The 15259-nt window shown below is 34.8% G+C and overlaps 1 protein-coding gene across 1 annotated transcript; it reads left to right on the top strand.

Annotated features, from left to right (window-relative positions):
* The first annotated feature begins 11288 nt into the window (after nt 1-11288).
* LOC112033307 (G-type lectin S-receptor-like serine/threonine-protein kinase SD2-5) lies at nt 11289-12785 on the top strand. Its single transcript, XM_024066093.2, has one exon. It carries the CDS (start codon nt 11289-11291, stop codon nt 12783-12785), a length of 1497 nt encoding a protein of 498 aa, XP_023921861.2.
* The last annotated feature ends 2474 nt before the right edge of the window (nt 12786-15259 follow it).

Raw genomic sequence — 15259 nt, 5'->3', positions numbered from 1 at the left:
GTGATGAATGTCATCGGTGCCTTGTTGTAACATTTCTAGTATGGAACATTGCCCATGGTATAAGACTAAAAAATTTTCCCATTCATTTTCTTGATGAAGAAAATCCTTTATCCATTTATTAACTCTTTTACCCATAAAATAAAGAGAAAGGAAAGCCGAAAGTTTATTATTCGTTGCTCTTTTTTACAAAAGAGTATATAACTATTTATAACAAAAGTTATTTTATAAGAAAAAGTAAAAGACAAGAATGAGAGCTACGTGTCCTTATTGACAAAGTGGTAATCTTACAAAAGATACAACCTATAGACAAATGTCTTTGAAGTACAATAATACAAAAGAATAACAATAATAGCTATTGACAATTTACAATCCTTATCTGACACTTGTTGATTACAAGATTCAATCATTTACATATAGTCTTATATATTTTTTATATGACGATACACTTTGAATGTTTTCTACTTATAAGAGTAATAAGTGTAAAGAAAGGATGCATTAGTCAATTACATATAGAATAATTATTTTAAAATATAGGAGGGTTATTAATTAAATTTTATACCTAACTTCTAATTTTTAAAATAAAAAAATATTGGAGACTAAGGATTTTTCATGCCTATTTGCATGAAGTTAGGTACATTGCAAGTCATGATAAAGAAAAAGTATTTCTAATAATAGGTTTACCAAGTCACTCATGTAACATCTCGATGAGTGAACATTATATAATTCAATTTAAAAAAAAAAAACATTTTGAGAGTTGATCCACCAACTTTTCACATGTTGATTGGATTATACCATGAATACTTTAGTATTACTGTTAAAATAGATATTTTCTCCTTGCAACAATGTTATAGGCACAACAAATTTCTCAACCTTGCAAGTCATGATAAAGAAATTTTTTTTTTTTTTTTTTTTTTTTTTTTTGTAGACTGGAAATTTCATTAAAAAACTAAGACAAATGTAAGGGACATATTTTTACGTAATTGACATATCATTTCACAAAACACACTTTACTTGTATTTGAGTAAATCTAAGTAGGTTCAAAATAATCATTATAAGTGGTTACATTGAAGACATGAAGATTACTCAAGAACTGCTTAAGAAAAGTGCAATCTGCTGATCTCCATACCTCATCGATAGAAGCTCAATCTGTTGAGATTCATTAAAGCTCGACACGTCTCGATCTATCGAACTTATGGGATTCAGACTATAGCTAGCAATGTTTTTATTCTAAAATGTTATTTGTTTATGGGTTTGTATAATCTTTATTGGACTAGGAAAGCCCAAGGTTTGTGTATACCTATTTGGAATAGGAGAGCCCATTGAGCTCCTATTTAAACAAGGAGGTGGAAAAAGAAAAACCTAACCCTAGAGAGCTTCATAAGGTTTTCTTTTTGAAACCCTAGCCTCCTCCTATAGAAGAAAGAGTTCTTGTTGTGTTTCTTGTACACTTTTGGGTTCTGTAAAAAAGTAAAGTCTCTCACACCATCATTGAAGATCTTATTGGTGTTTCTATGTGAAGCTGTTGTAAATCAACTACATCAATCAAAGGGTTACTGTGGAGTTAGTCACGTACTAGAATTCGTGCAAAGGAGTTAGTCATGTACTGGGATCCATGCATTATTGGTTAGTCACGTACTAGGATTCATGCATTAAACGGAAAGATTATAGTTACAATACAAGTCTAATTGGGTATAACTGTGGGTTGGTATTTCGGGATAGGCCAAAGGGTTTGGTAAGATTCCCTATACTTGTAACCGCTTGTGATTAATAATAGTGGATTCTTGAGAGTAGTGACCTTAAAATCGCCTTACGGGGTTTTTTTCCTTGGTAGTTTTTCCCATTCGTAAACAAATCACTTATATCAAATTTAATTTCCCCTGCATTTAGTTTTATTGGTGATTTGTTTGTGCTATCATGCTATTGCATGAAATTCGATCTAATTAATTAATTTGGGTAATTAATTAATAAATTGTGATGGGTTAATACATTTCAACCCAATAAGTGGTATCAGAGCAGGTACACTCTGATTGAATTAATTTCCTGAGTATAATCCTTGACCCCTGTTGTTATGGAAACTCTTGATTATGTTGATTTGCGTGATCTTGTGTTGAATGATGATAATGATATTCAAGATGCCTATTGCAAGCTTTATAATTTTTGTATGAAATCTCTTAATTGTTTTACAAAATTAAAAGCTGATTTTAAAAAAGGTTAAACTTGAAAGAGTTGAATTGATTGAATTGTAAAATTGGATGAAGCCAATAATTTGAATGAGAAATTTAAAAATCAAATTTCATTTCAAGAGGACAAAATTAAGAGTTTGGAAGAGCAACTAGTTGAATCTAAAATTGAAGTTGAAAAATTAACTAGTGCCAAACTTCTTGTTGAGCCTAACTCAAAGAAAAAAAGTGTTTATAATCCTCCATTTAAAAGAAATAATGAAGAGTTGAAGACTAATTTTGCTAGGATAGACAAAGGTAATAATTCTGATGTTAACGCTGAAGTTTCTAAACTTATGTCTAAAACTCCTTCTAGGATGAATGAAAAATCTGAATTTGTTCCCATTTGACATGGTCATATTAGGCCAAATTGTCCTAAGTTGAGGTCTCCATCAATCTCTAAGGTTAGACATTCTTCTAGGGTGCCAAGTAGTCCTAAAACTGCTCATGTTTGTCACTGTTGTAGTGTTTCTGGACAAATTCATACTAATTGCTTCAAGTTGTATCCTCATAAGCAAGTGTCCAAACGGTTACAAGTTCCCTTTCAAGGTTCAACACTTTTGTTTGGAGAGTTATTAAAAGTTTTGAGCTTTTTAACTCAATTTCAGGAGAATTCTAACTCTTCTATATCCTTTAGTAGACATACTAGGACACGTGCCTTTTCATCTTCACGGCTAAAGACTCGTGCTATGTGGGTGAGAAATGAGCTTAAGATTTAATTGTCTTTTCTATATGTCCTTTACTTTAATTCTTTCTATCTAAAGTAGGACTCTCTTTACTTGATTTCTTATCTACTTTTGGAATTATGCTTCCATGCATCTGCATCTTTTTTTCATGCTTTCATGTTGTTTGTCTGTTTTTGTTTAGTTTTTTAATGGAAAAAACTGCCAAATGCCCTTTTTAGGCAAACTAAGCAGCGTTTTGTCCTATTTTTCAAACTAATTAGGGAAATGTCCATTTTTTGAAAATTGATTTTCTCAAAATCGAGTTAGGCCCTATAGTGGCATTTTAAAGGAGCCCATAGTGACGTTTTCAGGACCTATAGTGGCGTTTTGTAACTCGATTTATATGAAATTGAGTTATAGGTAAAAAAATTAAAAAAAAAAATTGCCTATAACTCGATTTAATAGAAGCCGAGTTACAAAACGTCACTATAGGTCTTTAAAAACACCGCTATATGACTCAAGAATTTTTTTTTAATAACTCAATTTTGAGAAAATCGAGTTTCAAAAGAGGGGCATTTCCCTAATTAGTTTGAAAAATAAGGCAAAACGTTGCTTAGTTTGCCCAAAAAGGGTATTTAGCAATTTTGTCCATTTTTTAATCTTTATTTTGTTTGTTTTTCAAAATAAAAAGAGAAGAAAAAAAAAAAACAAAAACAATGTGTGTTTGTGTATATTGGTACTTGTGTATCTTGGATGGCCATTGAAACACAGTTTCTAAATTTTGTATCTCTTGTAACTTAGATGGGCATTTTAATGCACAACTAAGTAAGTGAGCTTTGTGACTCGTGTTTGTGATGAGTACGATTAAGATTGTATCTTACATCTCATACTCATATCACTCTTTTTGACAGGAAGGACTAGAAAATCCTAAAGAGAAATGCATAAATAACCAGCTCACTACTAAAACCCACCATCATGTATAACATCTGTGTGCTTCAGCATAGCAAAATTGTGATGTTTTGGCTTACATAATTGAGTATTTCTTTTCTCTCTTATATGCCCATGTATGCCATGCTCAAAAAGAAAAATATGTAAAGAATAAAAGCAAAAAGATCAAAATGCTTTTAATATGGTCGCAAGCGTGTTTTTAGGAGATGTGGGAGTTATAGGATGTACCTTAAACGTGATAGTCCCCATCAAACAGTTATGATTGTGTGTGAGTGTATTAAATATTCTCATATCTCAAATCGTCATAATATGAGAAACTTGTGCACACTTGTTATGTTTTCATACACAATATGCATATTTTTTGCTACTCTTGATACATGTGTAGGTACAATATGTTTTGGTCATTACTAGAGATATATGTGTTAATATATACTTGCTAAACTGTCTTAACTTATTATTCAAAAATAAAATTAGTTAGACTTATTTAGTGTGTGTGTGTGTGTTTCTGTTCTAGGAATGTTTTGCATCTAGAGTTTGAGTTGTGTTTGAGTGCTTAACATGTTGCTTGGATGCTTGTTTGAGTATGCAATCATGTTGCATTTATCTTGTGTGTTTTCCTCCCTTGGAAAACCTTGCTTCTGTCTGCTCGATAGCTGCTTGATACCTTCTCGATAGCATCTCGACAGCAGCTTGACACAAGTTTCTTGTATCGAGATTTCTGGATTTGACATCGATAGCTTCTTGACAGCTAGGTCGATCCATCGAGCCAAATTTCTATGCCCTTTGTTTGCTCGATACATTCTTGACAGATTCTCGATCCATCGTGATTTCTGGGTAGCTTTTCGATAGATTCTCGGCACATATCTCGATCTATTGACGTAATTTTATATGCTCTCTGCCGACTCGATAGCAACTTGACAGCTTCTTAATCTGTCGAGACCCTCTTGCATGCATTATTTTTCACTTGTTTTGCATCTTTCTATTATCTTGTCATCAATAGTATCTTCGTTCATTACATTCATGCATTTATATGGATTTCTTCTGGCCCATTGATCATCTTTGATCAGCTTTATGTTTCTTGAATGAAGCTTTATATCTTTTTATACCTTTTGTCAATCATGACAAAAAGGAGGAGAAAATGTGGTTTCTTTTTAAGATTCAACATGCTAGGGGGAGAAATACTGTGAGAGATCGCACCCCCGACCCATTTTATGAGGGTTGGGCCAAACTCACGTGAATGGATGGAGTCATGTTATTGCCTCTCAAAATGGAGGTTCGACTAGTTATATTTTCCCCCTTAGATTAAAGGTTTTATAATGGAGTCACCACTTATTTAATTATTGGAAAAATAAGAAAACCATAATTGATAAATTCCTCATTTTATTAATTTGAAATTTACATTGATCATAGGAAAATTACATGACTTTGGTCCTAAATACAATCTAAGATAAAGTACATGACTTTGTTCCTTAGTTACAATCTAAAAATCGAAAATTACATGGATAAACATTTGACTTACTAACCCTTGATCTAAGCTCGGAGACTATGTTACAAGGTGGGAAGGTGTTAAGCACCACTTTGTCCGGTAAAACTGGTCTTCTAGACTATGGTAGCCAACATTCATAACACATCATCCAATATGTTATCAGTCAATTTGCATGTTGAATTCATTGTTTGTGCATGTGATAAACCCTAATTCAATTTATTAAACATTGCATTTAGATTGAAAAATAAATTCTAATAAATGTGTGTGGATGGTGATATCCTAGATTCAAGAATTTGAAAGAATTATTAAACAAACTTCTTTTTCATATTTTTGATGTGGATTTAAGATCAAAACTAGTGATATGTATGAACATGTGATGAACAACCAAGAACATGTGAAGAACATATAAGAACATTCAAACATATTCAAGAGAATTTAAACAATTGCTATCATGATTCTAAATTCTCATAATGGCAACATAAAAAACCAATTAGGGAAAAGGATTATACCTTCATGCAAGATCCATATGGTGGAAGAGGAGAATCTTGATGAAGGTCTTAAGGGTGGAGGAAAAGAAAAGTTAGGAGAGGAAGAGTGAGTCTCACTCAATACCTTGAGTTTCAAGAAGACCAAAATATGACAAGACTACTCTATTTTACTAGAGCTCAAGAGAGGAGAAAAGAAGATATTTTTGTGTGTTTTGGAATGAATGAGATGAATGATTTATATTGTAGCGGTGGAGGAAATATGAATGGAAGACCATTTAATGAGGGTTGACAAAGAATCATAAACCTAGACTTTATTTTAGGCTTGAAGAAAATCTAATGCATTAAATGGAGAGATCGGTGGGAGTGAGGAGCAAGCCAAAATTCGGTTTTCCCGTAGCTGCTGTAACAGCCTGTAGAGCCAACTTCGAAAAATCATATTTGACTCAATTCTGATCATAATTATCTTGTTCTTACTCAATTCTGATCATAATTATCTTGTTCTTACGCTCAAATTGAAGCCCTGGATGTCTAGTTTCTGGGGAAATTAACCTCATTCATAGATTTAAAATATTTTGAGAGATATCGATGAAATGGTGAGCAGAGATCATTTGTTAGAAAATGATTTCAGCACAATTAACATTAATAGGTCCCAAATTAGCTCTCAATTAACATTAAATGGCTCCAATCACTCCAATTTCAGACTTAATTGGTTCCAAGTTTACTCTAATTAAAAGATAATTGCACAAATTACTCATTGAATAATTCATGTTTAACCATCTAATTAATTAGGTGTATGCAACCTTACCATAAAATGTAATCTTAACTAATCAGATTATGACACATCATTGATCTCAAATTGATTATACTTATAACCAATTGAAATCAATTGTTCATAATTATATATGGTCGGACTCAATTTGTAATAGTGTATTTCGGCCATTAAAACTTGATTTGATGATAACTTTCAATCGGGTGGTCCGATTAAAGCTTATGACCAGTTGATTTGATCTTTACAATATCAAGATCATTTTGGTGAAATAAGATTATGGATCTAATGGTCAGAATCAAGATGCATATTTCTAAGGAAAAATTACCCTTTTACCTTCCAAGTGAGGTTAAATGCGGATTGTAAAATGCGGTGTCAACAAATACATGCCTTTGTAAAAGGGAGTTGTGTTTCATCTTGTCAGGGGGAGTTTTTACCTCCTTGTTATTTTAGGAGCTTCTTTTAGCTTTTTATACACCGGTCTTGTGACCATTTTTACATACATTGTACTTATCTTTGATATATATATATATATATTATATGTCTTCTTCACCTATCTTTACATGTGTTGTTTCTTTTCTATCTTTATACGCATATTTCTTTATGTACACAATCTTTATTTATGTTTCACACATGATGCCTTGATGAATTTTGTTTAAGTGTTTCAGAAAAACAAGTTGTGAAAGTCTATCTTGCCATGAACTCTCTTTTGCAAAAATTTTCAAGAGTTTGTAGTAAGGATAGATTTATTTTGCAATACAACAAGTGGTTATGAGTTTAGTAATTTAAGACTTCTCTCATGATTATTTATTTTGTTGTGATTTTGTCACAAATTGCCAAAGGGGGAGATTGTTAAGGTCATATTTTATATAATTGATTAATTATTTGACAAAATGCACTTTATCTGTAATTTGGTAAATCTAGGATGAGTTTAGTACTTTAAGAAACATATTGTTCAAGCCAAGTATTAAAGCCATGAAGATTGGACCAAGAAACAAATGAAGAAAAGTTTTTCATTAAAGCTCGACAGAAGCTAAGTCTGTCGAGATCTATGAAATCAAAATTTCCAGATCTAATTTTCATCTTATGCCGACATGTATGCATAAGGTTTCTTTTCTCCCAACTCTAGACATATATAAGACTTATTTTAAAGGTCGCTATATAGAGAGAACACATGCAGAAAGTGACCTAGTGCGTTATTCTCTCTGCAAGAAGTTACTTCATTTTTGCGCATTAGGTTTTTGTAACCAAGTGTTTCTTGATTTTCATTGTTGAAGAAGTGAAGAACTTTGCAACTAACAACATCTTCTTCAAGTTGCTGGAGTTAGTCACATACTGAGATTCGTGCATCATTGATGACATTCATATACTAGAGAGTTCAGAGGTTCTAAAGCGGTAGAAGGTTTCTGCTGTAAATTCGTCTATTGAAATTATAGAATCTAGAGACAAAGGTTTTGTATTAGATCTGAAACCCTTTTTATTATAGTGGATTGCTTTTTGGGAAGGTTTCCCCTCAGGTTTTTTTACTGTGAAACTAGTTTGTTTCATTGGTTTTTCTAAGTTATCACATCTTGTCTTATTTACTATTTCGCTGTGCATAATATTGACATAATATTGATGTTTGTTTGTTTTAACAAGACTTATTCATAATAAATCTAATTAACAACTTGAGTTTAAAATTTGTTAATTCTATCAATCGTGGTCTAAATTTTCCAACAACAAATTACAAATTCTAGGATAAACTACATTCCAAGAATCAGCTAACAGTTGGTACAAATTGCAAGGAGAGGGGTGGGGCAAACAATAAAATTCCTAGGGGAGTTGAATCCCCCTTTTGCCAAAAGGTCCGCACAATGGTTTGCCTTGCGGTGGATGTGCTTGAATTGAGCTTCCTCAAAATGTTGGAGGAGGGACCTGTAATTAATAATAATAACACTGTAAGGATGGGTAGAGTTGAACTCAACGTTTTCATAGATAAAGAGGTTTACTACTGCAAGGGCATCCACTTTGACAATGATTTTTTTGATGTTTTGATTTGTTGCAAGATTAAGACCATCTCGAAGGCCCCACAATTCTGCTGCCATAAAGTGAGTGTGCCCGAATTTTCTAGAGCAGCTACTAATCCAAGAGCCACTCGCGTCTTTAATAATACCACCTGCGCTAGCAACACTCGGGTTTCCTTGGGCTGAACCATCCGCGTTCAACTTGAAGAAACCTGTGGGTGGAGGTCTCCAGCCAATGTGATGTTTGGTTTTAGGAGAGTTATTTATTTTGGAGGGGAGGGTGTAAAAGAGGTCAGTGGCGGTGGAAATGATTTTTTTGAGGATGCTATTACTGTCGAAACATAAGCCTTCCCTGACCAATTTATTTCTCGCCGTCCAAATGCTCCAAACAGCCACTGGGAAGACGACAGACCAAGGGATGTCACTAGGAGGAGGAGGGTGGCTATGAGTGACCATTTTCTTCAGCCAGTTGAGGGCATTGTTGCAGTCAAAGTTGCCGGGTAAGATGGAGTTAGTGAGGTTGGTCCAAATTGGCTGAACGTGAGAGCATTCTCTAAGGATGTGAAGAGTTGTTTCAGCTTCGGAGTGGCACAGAAGGCATGAGTCATCCTAAACTATCCGTCTCGTGTTAAGAAGAGTTTTGGTGGGAATTTTTTCGTGACAGGCCAGCCAAAGGAAGGTTTGGATTCTTGGGATTGTAGGAGTTTTCCAAAGCCATTTCCAAGTTGGGGGGGGTGATCGGGGAGTTTTGGGAGAGGGCGTAAGCTGAGCTGGTGTTGAACTGGCCATTCGGCGAGAGGTTCCAGGTTGGGATGTCTGCAAGCTTGGAGTGGAAGGGCTTGGGAGTTGCATAAATGGTGTCTAACACACTTCTAGGGAGGACAAAAGAAAGCTTATCGAGTGACCAATTTCTGTCATGTTCCTAGACCACACGGATCGTGAGGGCATTCTTGTTCCTATTGAATGTTGTTGCGAAGGGGTTTGCTACCTGTCCAGTTGTCACGCCATAATTTTATAGAGGCTCAGCTGCGGATGAGCCACCTTGTGCCTCTATCGCAGATGGTCTTTGCCGTGCAAAGGCTTGACCACGTTGAAGAAAGACTCTTGAGACAGTGGGCATTTGGAGGGTTCTTATAATAAATAGTATTTCTTATAATAGGTTTACCAATCACACATGTAACATCTTGATGAGTGAATATTATATAATTCAATTTTTTTAAAATAAAAAATCGAGAGTTGGTCCCCCCAACTTTGCACATATTGATTGGATTATACCATGAATACTTTAGTATTATTGGTAGAAGAGATATTCTCTCTATGCAACAATGCTATTATTCAACAATGCTATTATTGGTAGAAGAGATATTCTCTCTATGCGCACGAGCCCTCGTCATCGCCAACGTCCAAGACGAGAAGGGCCATTGTCATCGCTCTCCGATCTCGTCGCTCTCTCTCTCTCTCTTTTGTTGGTTGGTTGTTTTGATTGTTGTTGGTTGGATGATTTGGGTTATTGGTTGATTTGGGTTTCGATTTGTGCGATGGGTGGGTTTTGGTTTGTGCCGTGTGTGGTGGCTTGCGTTTCGGTTTGTGGGGCCTTTGTGGGTTTCGATTTGTGTCGTCTGTGGGTTTTGGTTTGTGTAGTGGGTGGACTTTAGTTTTTTTGGGATGTGTAGTGGGTGGTGGCTGTGGCTAATTCAGCGGAGCTGTGGCCGTGGCTAGTTCGGCGAGGCTGTGACTGGGTTGGATAGGTGGTTGTGCCGTTGATAGGTGGGTGAATCGGTGATTGTGGCCGCATTGTTGTAGTAGTTGCTGTTGTTGTTGTTGCTGCGGCGGTGGTCGATGATGACGATGATGATGGGAAGAATTTTTTTTTTTTTTGAGAAACTGATGGGAAGAAATTTAATATATTATTTTAGTTTGTAGGAAATATTATTTTAATGTATAGAATTGAAGGATAAAACATCTGATAAATAAGATGTTATAAAATGATGTGGTAAAATAATAAAGTATGGTTTTAATGTGGCAAAATGGCATAATTTTTGACACATCTGATACGGATGCTCTTAGCACAACAAATTTCTCAAACTTTTTTACAACTTATTGGAAGTAACAAATTGTGATTAGTGCAACATTACTTTCTTAAGAGACCACTACCAACATCGTTTTTATTATGCATCAATCATAATCTGCCACCTTAACGGTTGTGAAACATGTAGTTAAAGTTTGTTGTTACGTTCAACTTATTGGTCTCCATGATAACATAGTTTCTGGAATTCATGTTCAGTTGGAACATTTTTTGAGCTAGAATTCTACAATATCGAAGGCCCAGAGTAAAATTTATATATCAGCCAAGCAGCAGTAACAAAGCTCGGTCCAAGGAATAGGAATAGTGGAATACTACATGCGGTTTATGCCACAATTATGGTGATGGGACTGACGAAATAGATCCTGCAAGAGGTAAGGCCGACGACGAGGAAGATCGATAGTGACGAGAACACACGTCATTGACGAGGGTATCCCCTCCATCATTACCATCAGTAAATGATAAGGGGCGGTTACACATCCAGACGAATAGACCGTTGGGACCAACTTAAAGCCACTTAATAATGCCAGCAGGCGTTATGCAGAGAGAAGTTAAAGCACCATAAATCACCCAACGGCTAAAATCTACAACAACATATATAAATCCTTCACATCCCCCAACGGGAGAGGTATGAACATTTCTTTTACATTTGATGCTGTGTGTTTGTTTTGCTCTCATATAATTCTTGACACTGACTTTAGCATCGGAGACGTTGTGGCAGGCACCACACCGGTGACCATCCATCAGGAAAGATCATTCACGAGGTTTCAGTTCGTCTCTGATCTTCATCACTACCAACATATGACTTTAGAGAATTGTACGCATGCATGCATAAGAAATTGTTCGTGCAAAGCTGCTATTTATGATTCCTCCAATTTGGGAAATTGCTATTTACAATCCCAAATTTTCTCATTGAAGTCCAATTTTGAAGAAACAGAGTCTAGGTTTAAATTATACATTAAGGTGCAGAATATTCCTCCTTCACAATCACAACTCCAGCTTGATATACTATTGGGATCCAGCCTCGCATTTGCCCAGATTCTTTTTATTGGAATCTTTGTTTTTCTATTTTGTAAGGAGGAAGTTGTTGAGGAAGGTGAGGATTATTGTTTAGATCAAGTAACAAGAATACTCACAAGATATTCTTACGTTGATTTGCAAGCCATAACAAAAAATTTCAATAACAAGCTGGGCGAGGGAGGATTTGGCACTGTTTTTGAAGGGACTCTAATCAACAACACTAAAGTTGTAGTGAAGCATCTTGATGGTTTCAGTCAAATCAAGAAATCATTTTTAGCTGAGGTTAAGACAATTGGCAACATTCATCATTTTAACTTGGTGAGATTAATTGGATTTTTTGTTGAGAAATCTCATAGACTTCTTGTTTATGAGTACATGTCTAATGGGTCTTTAGATAAATGGGTATTTCACAAAAATCCTAAGATGTTGCTTGATTGGCAACAAAGAAAGAAAATCATCATTGACATAGCAAGGGGGCTAACTTATTTACATGATGATTGTAGGCAAAAGATAGTTCACTTGGATATAAAACCTCATAACATCCTCTTAGATGATAATTTTAATGCAAAAGTTGCTGATTTTGGATTGTCTAAACTAGTTGATTGTGACCAAAGCCAAGTTGTGACAACCATGAGAGGGACACCTGGGTATATGGCTCCAAAATGGTTAAGTTCAGTAATTACTGAAAAAGTAAATGTTTATAGTTTCGGAGTAGTGCTCTTGGAGATATTATGTGGAAGGAGAAATGTGGATTGCTCTCAACCAAAGGAAGCAATGTATTTACTTGATATTTTCAAGAAAAATATTGAGGAAAATCGATTGTTGGATTTGGTTGATAAGTGCAGTGAAGATATGCAACTACATGGAGCTGAAGTTGTGAATATGATGAGGGTAGCAGCATGGTGTTTGCAAAATGATTTTACGAAGAGGCCTTCCATGTCCATGGTGGTTAAAGTCTTGGAGGGTGCTATGAATATTGAATTTGACCTAGATTGTTTCATCTTGAATCTACCTTTACCAAACATGAGAGCTGGAGTTGATGATCAAGAAGTTCATGTTGTTGTTGCTACTCCATTATTGCCTTCAGTTCTATCTGGACCACGGTGACTTTAGCTGTACCATCTCCATTGCTTCACCAATGAGGTAATTTCCATACTTATAATAAATTCTCTCATCAAGTAACGAATATTAATTGTTCAAATTCAATGGGAGCCTTCAACACCTGTCGTTCATGTGTTCATATTGGCAATATCATGGCTTCTCGTTAACATTTATTTGGCAATGTTGCAGTGATGTATATGTGTGTGTACTCTGCTGGTGACACTAGAATTTAAGTTTGAGTGGTAGAGTATTTGTTGTATTGTTGTGTTTGGATCCTAATGATCAGTGTGTAAAATATAGTATTGTTTATGTAAGTTTGAATTAGGGGTGGCAAATGGGTGGGTTTGGGATGAGCATAATTAGATTGGGTATATAAAACTCCTTTGTCCATTAAAATCCATTTAACTAATTGCTTCTAATTCAAATCCAACACAGCCTAATTATTATGGGTAAACCCCAACCCACCCAATTACCCAATTATCAAAATTACCAAAATGCCACTAAAATTCAGTTCCTATCAGGCAATTCAATTTATAATTAAAAAAAAAAAAGGAGAATTCAACAAAAGAATCCAAATTTTCTTTCTCTCTATTCTTTTCCCAGTTCACTTTCCTACATTTTCTCAGCAACCAAACATAGAGTACAATCTCAAATTTCACAGAGAAAGAGGGAGAGGATTGAGCACTTGTGGGATTCTTTATTAGGTTCATCCAAACACCAAACAGAACTACACAGACTAGAGAGCTTTTTATTTGTTTCTTCAATGGATTCGAATCAATCGGAAATGCAAGAACTGAGTATCGATACCGACAAGCTGAGCTACAAAATCTTCTTTATTCTAGAGACGAAGGCTCTGTTTGGCTACAATGACCAGAAGATTTGGATCCCCAAGCAGATTGCTCCAGCAGCCGAGTCCAAGCCAGAAACTCAGCCTTAAGCTCAACTGCAACCGAGGATGGTTGATAATGGCGTATCGGTGATCAAGAACCAGAAAGGCAAAATCTACATTCTGAGCATCGACGAAGGTGGCATGCAAGGCATTCTCTATGTTTTTAGTAAAACGTGATTAGGGAAATGAAAAGTGAAAACCCTCTTGAAACCTGAAACGTTTGAGACTCTGAGGGCTGGGTGTTTTTTTTTTTTTTTTTTTTTTTTTTTTTTTTTTTGTGTGGAAAGGATTGGGTTGAATTTGGGTGTATTGTATTTGGGTTAAATGGGGTTCAATGAGTTTTTAGTTAAAACCTAATAATTACTAGGTCCAATTGGGTTGATGCTCATTTAACCCAACTAATAATTGGATGAGTTTGGGTTTAATTAGAGTTGGTGGGTTTGGGTGGGCAAATGGGTTTGGGCTTATTTTGCCACCCATAGTTTGAACCAAAGTTTTAGAGCTGGGATTTTTCTGTTCATATATATATTGTCACATCCCGAACCCAACTATAAAATAGGCACGTGACAACGCTGCACGCTTATAAAGTGAGAACCATATAAGTGTGCAAGGCATTCTTAATAACTAAAATTTATCCTCAAAAATTAAATCAAATAAATCCATAATACCTCAACAAATTCTTTATGAATAGATCTCCAATAATTTAATAGGAACAAAATCCAAATCTTATGTACATAATGCCAATTGGCCAATAAGTATAAAACTATTAAAAGACTATCCAAATTCCAATATCTCAAAGCTTCTTTTCCTGCTCACAACACAACATCAAAATTCCCAAAACTTGCTATTCTTCACAATCTGAAACTGGAGGGAAAAAAGGGGGTGAGTTGATAACTCAATAAGTAACCAAAGTCCTAATAAGTTCTATCAAGCAATAGATCTGTAAAGTAATAAGATAAAATATGAGTCTTCAAAAGTTATAATATACTATGGGTTTTCAAAAATAACTAAAGAAGTTTCATAATCTTAAAATAATAAGTTGCAAATAGATCACATACTTTAATTTGACAAATATATCACAGATGGTTTAGAAAATAGTCAGTTTTCCATAAATCAAAACTATAACTTACAATATGTTCCAAAAAAGATACATAAGTAGTTCTAATGACTCAAAATGGTTCAAATACTCAAACATTTCCAAAATCACATATGTAGTTTTAAGGACTCAAAATAGTTCAAATATTCAAACATAATTCATATTCTTAACAATCTTATGACTGTGGTCACGTTATATCCCCGTAACTGGGCATCAGAGTATTAATGAATCACCCCTATTGGTTGGGTATCAGAGTACCAATGAATGACCCTCATTGGCTGGGTATCAGTGTACCAATGAATAACACCTATTGGTTTGGGTATCAGAATACCAATGAATAACCCCCATTGGTTTGGGTATCAGAGTACCAATGAATAACTCCATTAGCTGGGTATCAGAATAAACTCATAGTCAAACTGTTCATAATCATATATGTGAAATCAATCATAGTTTCTAACAAAAATATATCTTATTCAAATACACATATATATATAT

Source organism: Quercus suber, unplaced genomic scaffold, assembly GCF_002906115.3.
Source record: "Quercus suber isolate HL8 unplaced genomic scaffold, Cork oak 2.0 scaffold_6, whole genome shotgun sequence".
NCBI classification, from domain to species: Eukaryota; Viridiplantae; Streptophyta; class Magnoliopsida; order Fagales; family Fagaceae; genus Quercus; species Quercus suber.
Note: the sequence above shows the minus strand (reverse complement) of the source record. Positions and strands in the feature narration are given on the sequence as shown.

Coding starts and splice junctions, on each gene's coding strand:
- LOC112033307 (XM_024066093.2), top strand. CDS start 11,289: ATGAACATTTCTTTTACATTTGATGCTGTGTGTTTGTTTTGCTCTCAT.